The sequence below is a fragment of the Panthera leo genome, chromosome D4 (genome assembly GCF_018350215.1).
Source record: "Panthera leo isolate Ple1 chromosome D4, P.leo_Ple1_pat1.1, whole genome shotgun sequence".
NCBI classification, from domain to species: Eukaryota; Metazoa; Chordata; class Mammalia; order Carnivora; family Felidae; genus Panthera; species Panthera leo.
Genome location: NC_056691.1, coordinates 4348586 through 4363108, shown reverse-complemented (window position 1 = coordinate 4363108; position 14523 = coordinate 4348586). Strand labels below are relative to the sequence as shown.

Genomic DNA, 14523 nt, shown 5'->3' with positions numbered 1-14523 from the left:
GCGTGTGTGTGTGTACGTATACACGTATATATAAAACATACGTGTATACATATATACACATATGTATATGTATACATACGTATATATGTATATGTGTGTGTATATATGTGTGTGTGTATATATATACGTGTATACATATGTATGTATATGTATATATACGTATATATGTACATGTGTGTGTATATATGTGTGTGTGTATATATATACGTATATACGTATAAATTCTCCTTTTTTCAAAAGTAGGCTCCATGCCCAACGTGGGGCTTAAACTCACGACCCTGAGCTTAGGTGTCACATGCTCTACTGACTGAGCCACCCAGGCTCCCTGATGTTTGAATGATTCCATGGTCTGGCAGGGAACTGGAACCCATCCCCCCAGGGATAAGTAGGAATCATGCCTGGTCTCTTTGATGGGGAGAGTTGTTTGTCTAGGGGATTAACCCATGGGAACAGAGTGGGGAGGGGAGCCTGTGGTCAGGCCGTTGTGGTTCACCTGGTTTCCCTAGATATTAGGAAGCACACGATACTGGGCCTTTATTGTAGGCCTTGCACCGCAGGAGCAAATGGAAGTATGGCAAGTTTCAGAAAAGAAAGAAAAGGGCCGAAAAGTACATTAGCCAAAATAGGAAGCACCCTGGATGGACTGAATACAAGGTAAGGATGACAGAAGAAAGAGGGCATGAACTTGAAGATGGCTCAGTAGGAAGTATTTCGTCTGAGTGTCAGAGAAACGAAAAAGCCTTGTCTGTACGAACTGAACCTCAAGGAACCTCTAGGATAGTACTGAAGTGTTTAACACTTGTGTCACAAGGAGTCTGAAAGGAAGGGAGAAACTGTGGTTCAGAAGAAAAATGTTTAAAGAAATAATGGCTGAAGACTTCGCAAATTTGCTGAGACATAAACAAGGATTTAAGAAGTGCCTGAACCCACTCAAGATAAGCCGCAAGAGATCCCTGACCAGACACATTCATAAGCCACTTAAAACCACCGACCAAAAACCAACTGACCCACAAAAAATACCCTGGAAAGTCAGAGGAAGATGACACATCATTTATAGGGAACCAGTGATTTGAATGAACTAGATTTCTCATCAGAACGATGCAGTCCAGAAGTCAGTGGAACAGCATCACTGAAGTGCTGAAAGGAAGGAATTGTCAACCCAGAATTCTGTGTTTGGAGAAAATGCCCTTTAAGAATGAAGGTGAGGGTGCCTGGGTGGCTCAGTCAGTTAAGCATCTGACTCTTGATTTCGGCTCAGGTCATGATCCCACAGATTGGTGAGTTTGAGGCCCACATCGGGCTCTGTGCTGGCAACGCGGAGCCTGCCTGTGGTTCTCTTTCCCTCTCTCTCTGCCCCTCCCCCACACTGTGTCTTTCTCTCTCTCTCTCTGTCTCTCAATACATAAATAAACAGTAAAAAAAAGAAAACTGGGGTGCCTAAGCGGCTCAGTCAGTTGAGCGTCGGACTTCGGCTCAGATCATGATCTCACACTTAGTGGGTTCGAGCCCGGCGTCGGGCTCTGTGCTGACAGCTCGGAGCCTGGAGCCTGCTTCAGATTCCGTGTCTCCCTCTCTCTCTCCGCCCCTCCCCCACTTGTGTTCTGTCTCTCTCTCTCTCTCTCTCTCTCTTTCAAGAATAAACATTAAAAAAAATTTTTTTTAAATACAAAAAAAACCTGAATTTGCTTTTCACCAAACACTCATCCTGGTGACTAGTTTTTGAAGCTGTAATGCCCGTAAAGTGGAATAGAAGGTGTGGAGCATTCAGGCACCCTCCGTGCATGTCTCTGAGCAGGCGGTAGAGTCCGATTATATTCGTTTCACTTACACCCACTTTTATCCACCCAGCAGCGGTGCTCATGGTTGAATGGCTGATGAGCAGCTGTCCCTGCCTGTAGGCAGAGTCGTAGTTCAAGGGAGAAGCCCTGGGCTGAGCGTCTTTGGGCTCGAACCCCACCTCCCTCACTGCATCGTGTTTCGTTAGGCACGTTTCTTTTTCAACGTCGTTTCTCAGTTTCTTCTGTTGTGGAATGAAGGTGATGACGTCTGTACCGCACGGCCGCGGAGAGAACAGGTGAGGAGATTCTGTGTGCGTCAGACGCTGGCTGGCACGTTGGCTGGACTCACACTCACTTTATTATGGTCTGTGTTGTTCTCGGTGCTGATTTGCTCTAATTTTTCTTCTTTCTGAGATAGGTTTAGCAGCTCTACGTTACAATCGGTGTACGATATACTGCATGGGTTTTTAGCAAGAAAACTTGGCAAGCTTTGACGTGTGGACACCCGTGGAACCATAACCAGCCAGGATGGTGAATACATCTATAGCTCTGTCACCCCCTAAAGTTTCTTCGCGCAGCCACTGAACCACTGTCTGTCACTACAGGTCAATTTTCATTTTCTGGAATCCTGCAGAAATGTTATATGCTGTGTAATCTTTGCTTGCTTTTTACATTCTGCGTAATTATTTTGCTATCTATCGTTTTGTAGTGAGTTCCAATACTTAATTCCTTCTTACTGCTGAATGATACTGCAGTGGCTGGGTGTACCACAGTTTGCTAAGCTGTTCACGTGGGTAGACACTTGGAGTATTTCCAGCTCGGGGGTCTTATCAGTACAGCCACTGTGCATGTTTGCGTCGCAGCTTGTGTGGGCATATGCTTCCAGCTACCTTGGGTAAGTGCTTACGAGCGGAATGGCTTTATATGGTAAGTGTCTGTTTCCGTTGTTACTGCGTGACCAGCACCTCTGAGAATTCCCACCAGCGGTAACGAGAGTTCTCTTTTCTTCTGCGTCCTCACCGAGGCTTGGCATGGGCTTGTTGTGGATGTCGTTTCCCTGGTGTCTCATGATGTTGAGCATCTTTTCATGTGCTTACTTGCCATCTAGCTCTGTCTCTTTTTGGGGGATGTATTTGTACAAATCCTTTACCCATTTTTTAAAAAGTTTGAGACAGAGAGAGAGAGATAGCGAGCGAGGGAGTGGGGGAGGGACAGAGAGAGCGGGGGGGGGGGGGGGGGGGGGGAGAGAGGGAATCTCAAGCAAGCAGGCTCCACACTGTCAGCGAACCATGAGATCATGACCTGAGCTGAAACCAAGAGTCAGACGCTAAACCGACTGAGCCGCCCAGGCGTCCCTGGATCTTTTACCCATTTTTAACTGGGTCGTTTTATTGCTGGGGTTTAAATTATTACTGTGTTTTCTTCATAGTATTACAGATACGAGTCCTTTATCCAGTAGATGCTTTGCAAATATTTTTTTCCACCTGTGAGTTGACTTTTTAGTCTCTTAGCAGGTCTTTCGAAGAACAGTAGATTTTAATTTTGATACGTTCAGGTCGTCGACTTTTCCTTTCATGGTTTGTGATTTTGGTGGTGTGTCAATGAAATCTTTCCCTAAACCAAAGTCACAGATGGTTTTCTTCTGTTTCGTTCTAGAACTTCTATGGTTTTGGTTTACAGTTAGACCTATGATCCATTTTCAGTCAGTTTTTGTGTATGGTGTGAAGTATGGACTGATAGACATCTGGTTACTCCAGCAGGATTTGTTGAAAAGAATGTCCTTTTCCTCTGATTCGCCTTTGCGCCTTTGTCAAAGGTGAGAACTCCGCTCTGTGTATGTTTATTTCTGGGCTCTTTTCAGTTCTCTTACTCTATTTGCCTATCTTGGTACCAATTCCATACTATCTTGATTACCGTAGCATTAAAATAAATCTTAAAAATAGGTATTTTTAGTCCCCTTCTTTGTTTGTCAAAGTTGTTTTGCCTAATCTAGATCCTTTGCATTTCCATATGAATCAGCAGGCCAATTTCAAGAAAAAGATCCTGCTGGGATTTTTTCGTTAACATTGTACTCGATTTATAGGTTAATTTGTAGAGATTTGACCTTGGCTTTATTGTCTCCTCAGACCCATGAATACCATCTAACTATTTCCTTAGGTTGTTAATTTTTCTTACCAGACCTTATGTTCTGTTGTTTGGCAGAACATTCTGTAAATGTGAATGAACTATAATTGTGAATTTTTCTGTTTCTCTTTTCAGTTCCATTAGTATTTGCTTCAAGTATTTTGAGACTCTGTTACTAAGTTTGGAAATGTTTAGTTTTGTCGTGTCTTATGACGGATTGCTCTCTATATTATCTTAAAATAATCCTTTTTATCCCTGGCAATATGTTTTGTTGTGAATTGGACTATGCCTGGTATTTATGTAACTACTCCAGTTTACTTTGGTTTGGTGTCAGCCTAATCTGTCCTTTCCTGTCTTTTTATTCATAAGCCTTTATGTCTTTTTACTTAAAATGCATTCCTGGTAGGCAGCATATTGTGGGGTCCCGCTTTTCCATCCATCACAATGACTGCCTTCAGTTGGAATATTCAGACTGTTTACTTTTAATATGATTATTGATACTGTTCTACACAAATCTCTCATATTCTGGGCACCTGGGCGGCTCAGTCGGTTGAGTATCTGACTCCGGCTCCAGTCATATCTCATGGTTCTTGAGTTCAAGCCCCATATCGGGCTGTCTGCGGTCAGCACAGAGCCTGCTTCGAATTCTGCCTCCCTCTCTCTCTCTCTGCTCCTCCCCCGCTCGTTCTCTCTCTTTCTCTCTCTCTCTCTCTCTCAAACATTAAAAAAAATCTTTCTCATTTTCTTACTTGTTTTCTGTTTCTTGTTTTTGTTCCCCTTTGTTTCTTTTTCTTGGCCATTGTTTGGAATTGAGTGGGGTTTTTTTTATTCTATTTCATGTCCTTTATTGACTTATTCACTATTATTCTTTACTTTTTTTCATTGATTGCTTTAGGACAGGTACTGTATATCTTCCATTAGGACAGTCTACCATCCCATGAATAAAACATCTCATACACAAGAATGCAGTAGTAAGTACTTGTATTGTTTTCTTCTGCTCTTTGTGCCTTCGTTGTTATGCACTTAAACTTTTACATATGCTTTCACCCCACGCTTCATGATTAATTTTGTTAAAAAAAATCAATTATTCTTAAAAGAGATTTAAGTCATCAGGAAAATGTCACGTATTTACTCCTGTGGTTGTTTCCTCTCCCGATTCTTCCTTTGTGTAGACACATACTTGAATTTATTACCAATATCCGTCTTCCCGTAACAGTTCTGTGTGCATGGCAGCAGCTGCTGCTGGGCTCCTTCGGCTTTGGGAGATCTAGAAAAGTCTTTCGCTCTGTATTTGGAAATGTTTTTGCTGGGTGCAGAGCTCCAGGTTGGTAATATTTTTATCTCTCCTTATGTGAGCGATGTCGCAACACCACCGTCTTAGCTGAAGTTGTTTCCTTGACGGGAATCTGCCGTCATCATTTTCTTTGTTCTTTTGAAACAGTGTGTTTCTTTGCTAGACCTGCCTTATGATTTTTCTCCTTATCCCTGGTTGTGGGCGACTTGAATTATGGCGTGCCTTCGAATAGTTTTCGTCATGGTCCTTTTGCTCAGCCTCAAACTCCTCGACCCTCTCCCCCTTTTAGGTGGGTCTTTCCCGAGTTTCTTCACACGTGTAGTGCTCAGTACTCTGGTGAACACTCAGGAGGGAACCCCTCCAGATTTCTGGAGTCTGCCCCCCATCCTGCACACTAGTTACCTGTGTCCCCCTGGGCTCACGGCTCCTCTTTAACTGAGAGGGCGCTGGGCTGGCCTGGGGTCCACCTCTCTGCTCTGTGTCCTGGCAGCTCTTTCTGGACCATACGCTTGTGCGGGAGTCGGGCTCACCTTGCTTGGTCTTGAGTCATCACTGTCCCATGTTGCCTCATGTCCAGCGTCATCAATACTGAGTTTCGGGTGTATCAGGCAGAAGGTAAATCCAGTCTCTGCTACCTTATGGCTGGAAGTGGAAGAGCCATGATGTCGTGAATGAATACGTAAGCATGCGTCCACTCATTGTATTACTTATTATTTATCTAATCTTTTACCGATTAGATAAATAATACTAGTTTCAGGGATACAACGTAATGATTCTTTGTATGTATATGTTGTAAAATGGTCACCACAGTACGTACGTATAGTTAGCATCTGCCACCACACAGTCACAAAATGTTTTTTCTTCTGGCGGGAGCTTTTATGATTTACTCGTAGCAACTTTTAAGTGGTCAACACAGTATTATTAACTGCAGTCACCATAAAGTTCGTTATATCCTCAGGGTTTATTCATTTTGTAGTTGGGAGTTTGTACCTTTGACCGTCTCCGCCCTTTACTCCCAGTCCCCACCCTCACTTCTGGCAACCACCAGTCTGTTTTCTGTATTTATGATTTTGTGGTTTTTTCCTTTTTTCAAGTTTCTTCATATAAGTGAGATCATCCGCTGTTTGTCTTCCTTGGTCTGACATGTTTTACCTAGCATAGTGCCCTCGGGGTCCGTCCGCGTTGTGGCAGATGGCAGGATCTCCTCCTGTTTATGGTTGCAGAATATTCCACCCAGAGCTTCATTATCCATTCATCCCTCAGTGGACGCGTAGGTTGCTGGCTTGTCTTGGCTGCTATAGTTAACGCTGCAGTGGACGTGAAGGTGTGTGTTTCTTCTCAAGACGGTGTTTTCATTTCCTGCGGAGAAGTGCCCAGAGTGGAGTTGCTGGGCCGCAGGGTAGTTCTGTTTTGACGCTCCTGAGAAACCTCCGTTGTGTTTTCCACGGTGGCTGGACCACGTCACATTCCCACCAGCCGTGCACCAGGCTCCCTCGTCCCCACTCCCCCGCCGGCACTTGTCATGTCCCGTCCTGGTGACACTAGCCGTTCTGACCGGTGTGTTGTGACACCTCATTGTGGCTTTCGTTTCCAGTCCCCTCATGACGAGTGATGTTGCGTGTGTGACCTTTGTGTGACCTGTTGGCCATCTGTCTGTCTTGCTTGCAAAAATGTCTGTTCAGAACCTCGGTTCATTTTGTAATCTGTTCTTTTGGTGTTGAGTTGGGTGAATTCTGTATATATTTTGGGCTATTAGTCCCTTATCAGTTCCATGATTTTCAAATATTTTCTTCTATTCTGTAGGTTGTCTTTTCATTTTGTTGATGGTTTCCTTTGCCATGCAGAAGATTTAGTGTTTTACTTTTTATCTTTTGAGAAGAGAGCATGCGCGCATGCTAGGTGGGGAGAGAGGTAGAGGGAGAGAGAGGGAGAGAATCTCGAGCAGGCTCCACACTCAGCTGACGTGGGGTTCGATCCCATGACTGTGAGGCCATGACCTGAGCTGAAATTAATTTGCTTGATCCACTGAGCCACCCAGGCGCCCCCGAAGATTTAGTTTGAGGTAGTTATGCTGTTTAGTGTTGCTGTTGTTAACTTTGCTTTTCGTGTCAAGTCCAAAAGTCACCGTGGAGACCATTGTGAAGAAGCTTTACAGCCTGTGTTTTTCCTTCAAAAGATTTATGTTTATAGATATTCTCTTCACGTCTTTAATCCATTTTGTCTCGATTGCGTGTATGGTGTAAGAAACCGGTATATTCTTTTGCATACGGGTGGTCAGTTTTCCCAGCACCGTTCGTTGTGAAGAGACCGTGCTTTCCCCATTGCATATTCTTGGCTCCTTTGTCAGATTAATCGGCCATATATGCATAGGTTTATTTCTGGGCTTTCTGTTCTGTTCTGTTGCTATATAGGTCTTTTTGTGCCCAAACCATACTGTTTTGATTACTAAAGCTTTGTAAGAAAATGTGGAATCAGGAAACGTGATGCTTCCAGCTTGGTTCTTCTTTCCCAGCATTGCTTGGGCTATTTGGGGTCTTTAGTGGTTTCGTCAAATTTTGCGAGTCTTTGTACTACTTCTGTGAAAAATGCCCTTGGAATTTTGACAGGGATTACATTGGATCTGTAGATTCCTTTGGGTAACATGGCCATCTTCACAGTGTTGTTGCTTTGAGTCCATGAGCTAGAGTATCTTTGTATCTGTTCTGTGTCTTCAGTCCCTTTTACTCATGTCAGATACTTTTTAGTGGACGGGTCTTTCACCTCTTTGGTCAGATTTATTCCAAGCATTTTATTCTTTTGGATCCAATTATAAATGGATCGTTTTCTTAATTTCTCTTTCTGATAGTTGTTGTTGTGCAGAAATGCAGCTGATTTTTGTACATTGCTTTTATATCCTGAAACTTCCCTGAATTCATTTATTAGTTCTAACATTTCTACAGTGGATTACTTATGATATTTCATATGCAATAGATCATGTGTAAATAGTGACAGTTTTATTAGTTCTTTTTTTGTTTTCTTTCTTCTAGATTTGGATGCATTTTAGCTTTCTCCCTTTAATTGTTCCAGTTAGGACTTCCAGTACCGTATAGCAAGAGGTGACGTGTTGCTGAACGAGGCAAATGTTGTCTTGTTTCTGAACGTAAAGGGAAAATTTTCAGTGTTCCACCATTGAGTATGGTGTATCTGTGTATATGACCTTTCTTAAGTCATGTTTCCTTTATACCCACTTTGTTTAGAGTTTTTATCTTGAACGAAGGTTGACTTTTGTGATGTGCTTTTTCTGCATCTGCTGTGTGGTTTTTATCCTTCATTTTGTTAATGTGGTGTGTCATATAGTTTTGTGGCTGTTGAACCGTTCTTGTGTCCCTAGAATGCAGCCCACTTGATCGTGGTGAACGTCCTTTTAATGTGTTGTTGGGTTTGGTTTGGGTATGTTTTGTTGAAGATTTTTGCATCTGTGTTCATCTGGGGTCCTGGCCTGCAGTTTGTTTTCTTTGTGATGTCCTTGTCTGATTTTGTTATCAGGATGATGCTGGCCTCATCGAGTGAAGTTGGAAGTGTTCCTTTCTCTTTTATTTTTTGGAAGAGTTTGGGAAGGATTGGTATTTTTTTAAAGTTCTCGTGTAAATTCAAGTTACTTAACCTACATAATATTTGTTTTAGTTTTAGGTGCACAAAGTAGTTATCACCACTTTCATGCATCACCCAGGGCTGATCACACGTGCCCTCCTTAATCCCCTCCCCCAGCCACCTCCTCTCTGATGACCATAAGTTTCTTCTCTAGAGTTAAGAGTTCTCTTTCTTGGTTTGCCTGGGAAGGATTGGTATTAATGCTTCTTTAAAGGTTTGCTAGAATTCACCAGTGAAGTCAAATAGTCCTGGATCTTTGTTTGTTTGTCTGTTATTGATGACTCATTCAGTGTCCTTACTAGTAATTAGTCTGTTCAGATTTTCTGTTTCTTTATTGGTTCAGTCTTGCTGGGTTGTATGTTTCCAGAAATGTATCCATTTCTTCCGGGTTGTGCAGTTTGTTGACTCATAATTTTTGGTAGTAGTGTCATGATGTTTGTATTTCTGTGGCATCTGTTATATCATCTTCGCTTTCATTTCTGATGTCATTTGTTTGAGCCTTCTCTTTCATTTCTTGTGGGTCTCACCAAAGGTTTATTTTCATAAAACCAGCTCTCAGTTGCATTGATCTTTTCTATTGTCTTTTTAATTTTAGTCTCTATTTCACTTATTTTGACTCTGATCTTTGTTATTTCCTTCTTCTAACTTAGGGCTTTGTTTGTTCTCTTGGTCCTTAAGATTAGATTGTTTATTTGGCATTTTACATGTTTCTTGAGGTACATTTATTGCTATAAACTTTTCTCTTGTAACGGATTTTGCTGCATCCCGTAGGTTTTGGTATTTTTGTATTTCTATTTTCTTTGACACCCTCCCCCCCCTCCCCCCCACCAATATCTACACATTCTCTCTCTCTCTCTCTCTCTCTCACTCACACACACACACACACACACACACACACTTTTATTTGAAGTATAGTTGACATATAATGTATTAATTTCAGGTATATAATGCAGTGGTTTCTGCAGTTACATATGTTACAAACTGCTCAGCATGGTGAGTGTGTCACCATGTTAAGTTACTCAAATATTATTTACTGGGCTCCCTGTGCTGTACTTTTCCTCCCTGTGACTGACTTAAAACCAGAAGTTTGTGCCTCTTAATCCTTTGGCTAGTTCTCCACCTGTTCTTCTCTGGCAAGCGCTGATCTTCAGTATTTAGGAGTCTCGGTTTTCCTCTTGATTGCCTTAGTATTTAGATTCCACACCGTAAGTGAAATCATACGGTGTTTGTCGTTGTCTAACTTACTAGTTATACCCTCTAGGACTCTCTATGTTGTAGCAGATGGCAAGATCTCATTCTTTTTTGGCACTGAGTAACATTCCATCGATCCATTCCCCTCTTGGTGGACACGTGGGTTGCTTCCATATCGTGGCTTTTGTAAATAATGCTGCAGTAGACATAAGAGTGCATATATCTCTTCAAATTAATCTTTTTATTTTCTTTGGGTAAATATCCAGTAGTAGAATTACTATATCATACTTTTTTAAAAAATTTTTTTGTTAATGTTTGTTTATTTTTGAGAGAGAGACAGACAGAGCATGAGCAGGGGAAGGGCAGAGAGAGAGGGAGACACAGCATCCGAAGCAGCTCCAGGCTCCGAGCTGTCCGCACAGAGCCCGACGCGGGGCTCGAACCCATGAACCGCGAGATCATGACCTGAGCCCAAGTCAGACATCTAACCGACTGAGCCACCCAGGTGCCCCTCGTGTTATTTTCATTTTTAAGTTTTTGAGGAAACTCCATGCTGTTTTCCACAGTGGTACCACCAATTTACGTTCTCACCAATAGCACCTGAGCATTTCCCTTTTTCACATCACTGCCAGCACTTGTCATTTCTTGTCTTTTTGTTAACGGCAGTTGTGACTGGTGTGGGCTGATTTCTCACAGGTTCCTGCCCCCCCGGTGCCCGCCCTGAAGTCAGTCAGTACATCTCCTTCCCGTAGAGCCCAGACGGTTTCCAGACTACTGCTTCTGTGCTGGCTCTGAGACCACGGGAGGAAGCTGGTGGCCCTTTGGAGGCAGTTTTGGTTCTCGGTAGTCCTCAGGCCTTCCCGGGGGTGAAGCCCTGCTGGGTTTTAAAGCCACACGGTGCTGGGACTCTTCTTGGTGCAGGTCCACAGGGCCAGGGGTGTGCAACGTGGGGCTCGATCCCCGGGCTCCTCAGGGAGGATCTCCTGGCCTGCGCTGTCCCTCCTGCGGGGGGGCATCGTGCTGGAGGCTTGGTTCCCTGCTCCATCCCTGCCTTTCTGGATGTGGCTTTTGGCTGTGAGTGATCCGTTCTGCTAGTGTTCAGAATGTTTTCAGAGAGCGTTGCTTTATATGTGGCGTTTATCTTGGCGTGTCCACGACAGGAAGAGAGCTCAGGACCCCTTGCCCCACTGTCTTCCCCCGCTGTCTGTGACCCCACAGTCTTCCCCCACTCTCCGTGGCTCAGCACAGCTTGTGTGGTTTAACCTCCACATATTTATGAATTTTCCAGTTGTTTGCTTTAAGTGATTGCTGATTCCATACCATTGTGGTCGGAAAGATGCTTGATCTGATTTCTGTCATCTCCCATTCATCGACCTTTCTTGTGGCTTAACGTATGATTTGTCCCAGAGAATATTTCATGTGTGCTTGAGAAGAAAGTTCCTGCTGTAGGATGGAATGTTCTGTAAATGACTGTTAAGTCCATCTGGTCTAATGTGTCATTTAAGGCAGTGTTTCATTATTGATTTTTTTGTCTTCATTATCTATCCATTGATGTAGTTAGGTGTCAAAGGACCCTCCTGCTATACGGGTGTCTGTTTTTCCCTTTAAGGTTTTTGTTTTTTTGGGTTCTTTTATAATGTTTATTCACTTATTTTGAGAGAGAGAGAGAGAGAGATTGAGAGAGAGGGGGAGCGTGTGAGCAGGGAAGGGGCAGAGAGAGGGAGAGAGAGAATCCCAAGCAGGCTCTGCGCCGAGCTGATCGATGCAGGGGCTCAGTCCCACAACTATGAGATCATGACCTGAGCCGAAATCAAGAGTCGGACGCTCACTGACTGAGCCACCCAGGTGCCCCCCTCCCCGTTAAGTTTGTTAATCTTTGCTTTATATATGTATGTGCTTCCGTGTTGGGCCCATAGATATTTACAAATGTGATATTGTCTTGTTGGATTGACCACTATCATAATATAAAGACCTTCTTTGTCTTTTATTACGTTATTTGTCTTAAAGTTCATTTCGTCTGATGTAAATATACTTCTCCCATCTTTTGGTTTCCATTTGTGTGAAATACCTTTTCCTGTCTCTTCACTTTCAGTCTGTGCGTGTCCCTCTGATCTGAAGTGTCTTTTGTGGGCAGCATATGTTTTGTTTTGTTTGAATTCATTCAGCCATTCTGGGTCTTTTGATTGGACATCTAGTTGTTTCACATTTACAGTAATTATTGAACGTAGGTATTTACTGCCATTTTGTTAACTGTTTTCTTGCCATTTGTAATTCCTTTATTTCCTTCTCCTTGCTCTCTTCTTTTGTGATTTGATGGTTTTCTGTAGTGGTGAATGTAGCTTCATTTCTCTTTATCTTTTGTGTTTCTGCTGTGTGTGTGTGTGTGTGTGTGTGTGTGTGTGTGTGTGTGGTGTGACCATGAAGCTCACATGAAAGAACTTATACTTACAAACATCAGCTGAAGTTCAAACGCATCCTACATTTTTATTACCCCTCCATGTTTAGTGTTTTTGATGTCACATTTTACATCCTTTTATCTTGTGTATCCGTTAACAAAATTGTAGTTACAGTCACTTTTACTACTTTTTTCTTCATGTTAGTCATATAAGTGATTAGCTCGCCACCTTTACAACATTAAGTTGTTCTGGATTTTGCTGTTTATTTACTTTTATGAGGAGATTTATACTTTCATATATTTCCCTGTTACTAATTAGCACCCTTTCATTTCAGCTTAAAGCAGCTTCTTTAACATTTACTTTATGTGAGGCCAGTCTAGAGATTTTCCAAAGCTGTCTCCTTCAGTTCTGAAGGACAGTTTGCCTGGTTTCCTCGGCTGGAAATGCCTTTCTTTGAGCACGTGGATCGTACCACGCCCGCTCCGTTCTGCCGTGGAGTTTCTGCCGAAGAATCTGCTCCTAGGCTTGTGGAAGCTTCCCTGTTTACAACGAGTTGTATTTGTCTTGCTGCTTGAGGTTCTCTCCTTGTCTTTAACTTTTGGCACTTTAATTATATGTCTCGATGTGGGTTTCTTCGGCCTTTCCTCACATGGAGCTCTCTGGACTTCCTGGAACCTCAGGCCCTTAATCCCCCAGGTTTGGGACATTTTCAGCCATTATGTCTTCAAAAAGTTTTCTGCCCCTTTCTCTGTTCTCCTGGGACCTCTATCATGTGGTTGTTAGCTTTCTTCCTGTTGTCTGATGAATCTCTTAAGATTTCTTCACGTGTTTTTATCCACAGCTCCCCCCCCCCCCACCTTTTGCTTTGATTGTATGCACCCCATTGGTCTGTCTTTGAGTTCATGGCTTTTTTCTTCTGCTTCATCATCTGTCTTGAACCCCTCTGTTGTATTTTACAGTTCAGCTCTTGTGATTTTCAACACTGTGACTTCTATTTGGTACCTTCGTCTATTTTCTTTGTCAAAACTGCCACTTTGTGGGGCGCCTGGGTGGCTCAGTCGGTTGAGCGTCCGACTTCGGCTCAGGTCATGATCTCACAGTCTGTGGGTTCGAGCCCCGCGTCGGGCTCTGTGCTGACAGCTCAGAGCCTGGAGCCTGTTCCCCGATCCTGTGTCTCCCTCTCTCTCTGCCCCTCCCCCAGTCTCACTTTGTCTCACTCTGTCTCTCAAAAATAAATAAATATTAAAAAAAAAAACAACAAAAAACTGCCACTTTGTGCATGGATTCTTCTCCCGTCTTCACTGAGCATTTTTATGATCTTGATTTTGAAATCACTCATATCCATTCATGGAGGTCTTTTTAAGAGGATGAGGTGTCTTCTTCATTTTTTGTTTGGAATATACCCTGTGGTTCTTCATTTTCCTTGACTCTGTGTTGGCTTTTTATGCATGAGCTGAAGCAGCCACCTCTCCCAACCTCTTCCAGGGTGCTTGGAAATGAACCTTGGCATTCACCTCTGCCCTAGCTCTTGGTTGTCTCTCAAAACATTGTTTTTGTCTTTGCATCTCGCTTCATTCTGAGTGGCTCCTGGCTCCTGGTAATTGAGGGTGTGGGGAGTCCTGTCAGTGTCCCCAAGGGGAGGATCTTAGCGTCTGGATTCAGGCTGATGGGAAGCTACAGGAGCTTTTAAAGTCTGCAAACGGACGTCCCACAGGAGGACCGGGAGATGGGTGTTTCTGTCTGCTTCCTGAATTCTGAACCCCGAGGCGATGGCCAGGCAAGAGCTGTTTCTTACTGCTGTTGTCCTGTCGGTCCTGTTAACGTGGCCCAGCTGGCCTCCCTACCCAGGCTGTCTGGACAGAAGCCGCAAAAGCGGGGGCTCCAGATGTGCACAAGGTCCTTTCTCAGTGACCTGGGGCAGGACAGATGCAGAGCTCTCAGGTGGCACCTGCTGGTTTCTGTCTCTGGCAGGGAATGTAGTGGCTCCTTGACGTGTGGCCCCTCACACCACAGCCGGGAAGATGAGCGGATGGGCCTCTGTCACCAGAATCCTGGGCCTTGCGGGCTGCCGCCTGCACTGCTGTGGTCGTGTGGAACCCAGGAACGTGGG

The 14523-nt window shown here is 43.6% G+C and overlaps 1 protein-coding gene across 10 annotated transcripts in view; it reads left to right on the top strand.

Annotated features, from left to right (window-relative positions):
- Nucleotides 1–14523, top strand: part of AUH (AU RNA binding methylglutaconyl-CoA hydratase) — a 208369-nt gene that overhangs the window by 74234 nt on the left and 119612 nt on the right. Inside the window, exons 7-9 of one of the 10 annotated variants that reach the window (XM_042913427.1) lie at nt 3435–3594; nt 4798–4873; nt 5119–7168. The exons of the other annotated variants lie outside the window; for them this stretch is intronic. Coding sequence (XP_042769361.1) covers nt 3435–3594; nt 4798–4843 — 206 coding nt within the window. The 3' untranslated portion in view covers nt 4844–4873; nt 5119–7168. Of the gene's footprint in view, nt 1–3434; nt 3595–4797; nt 4874–5118; nt 7169–14523 lie in introns of those variants that run through there. 10 annotated transcript variants of the gene reach the window in all.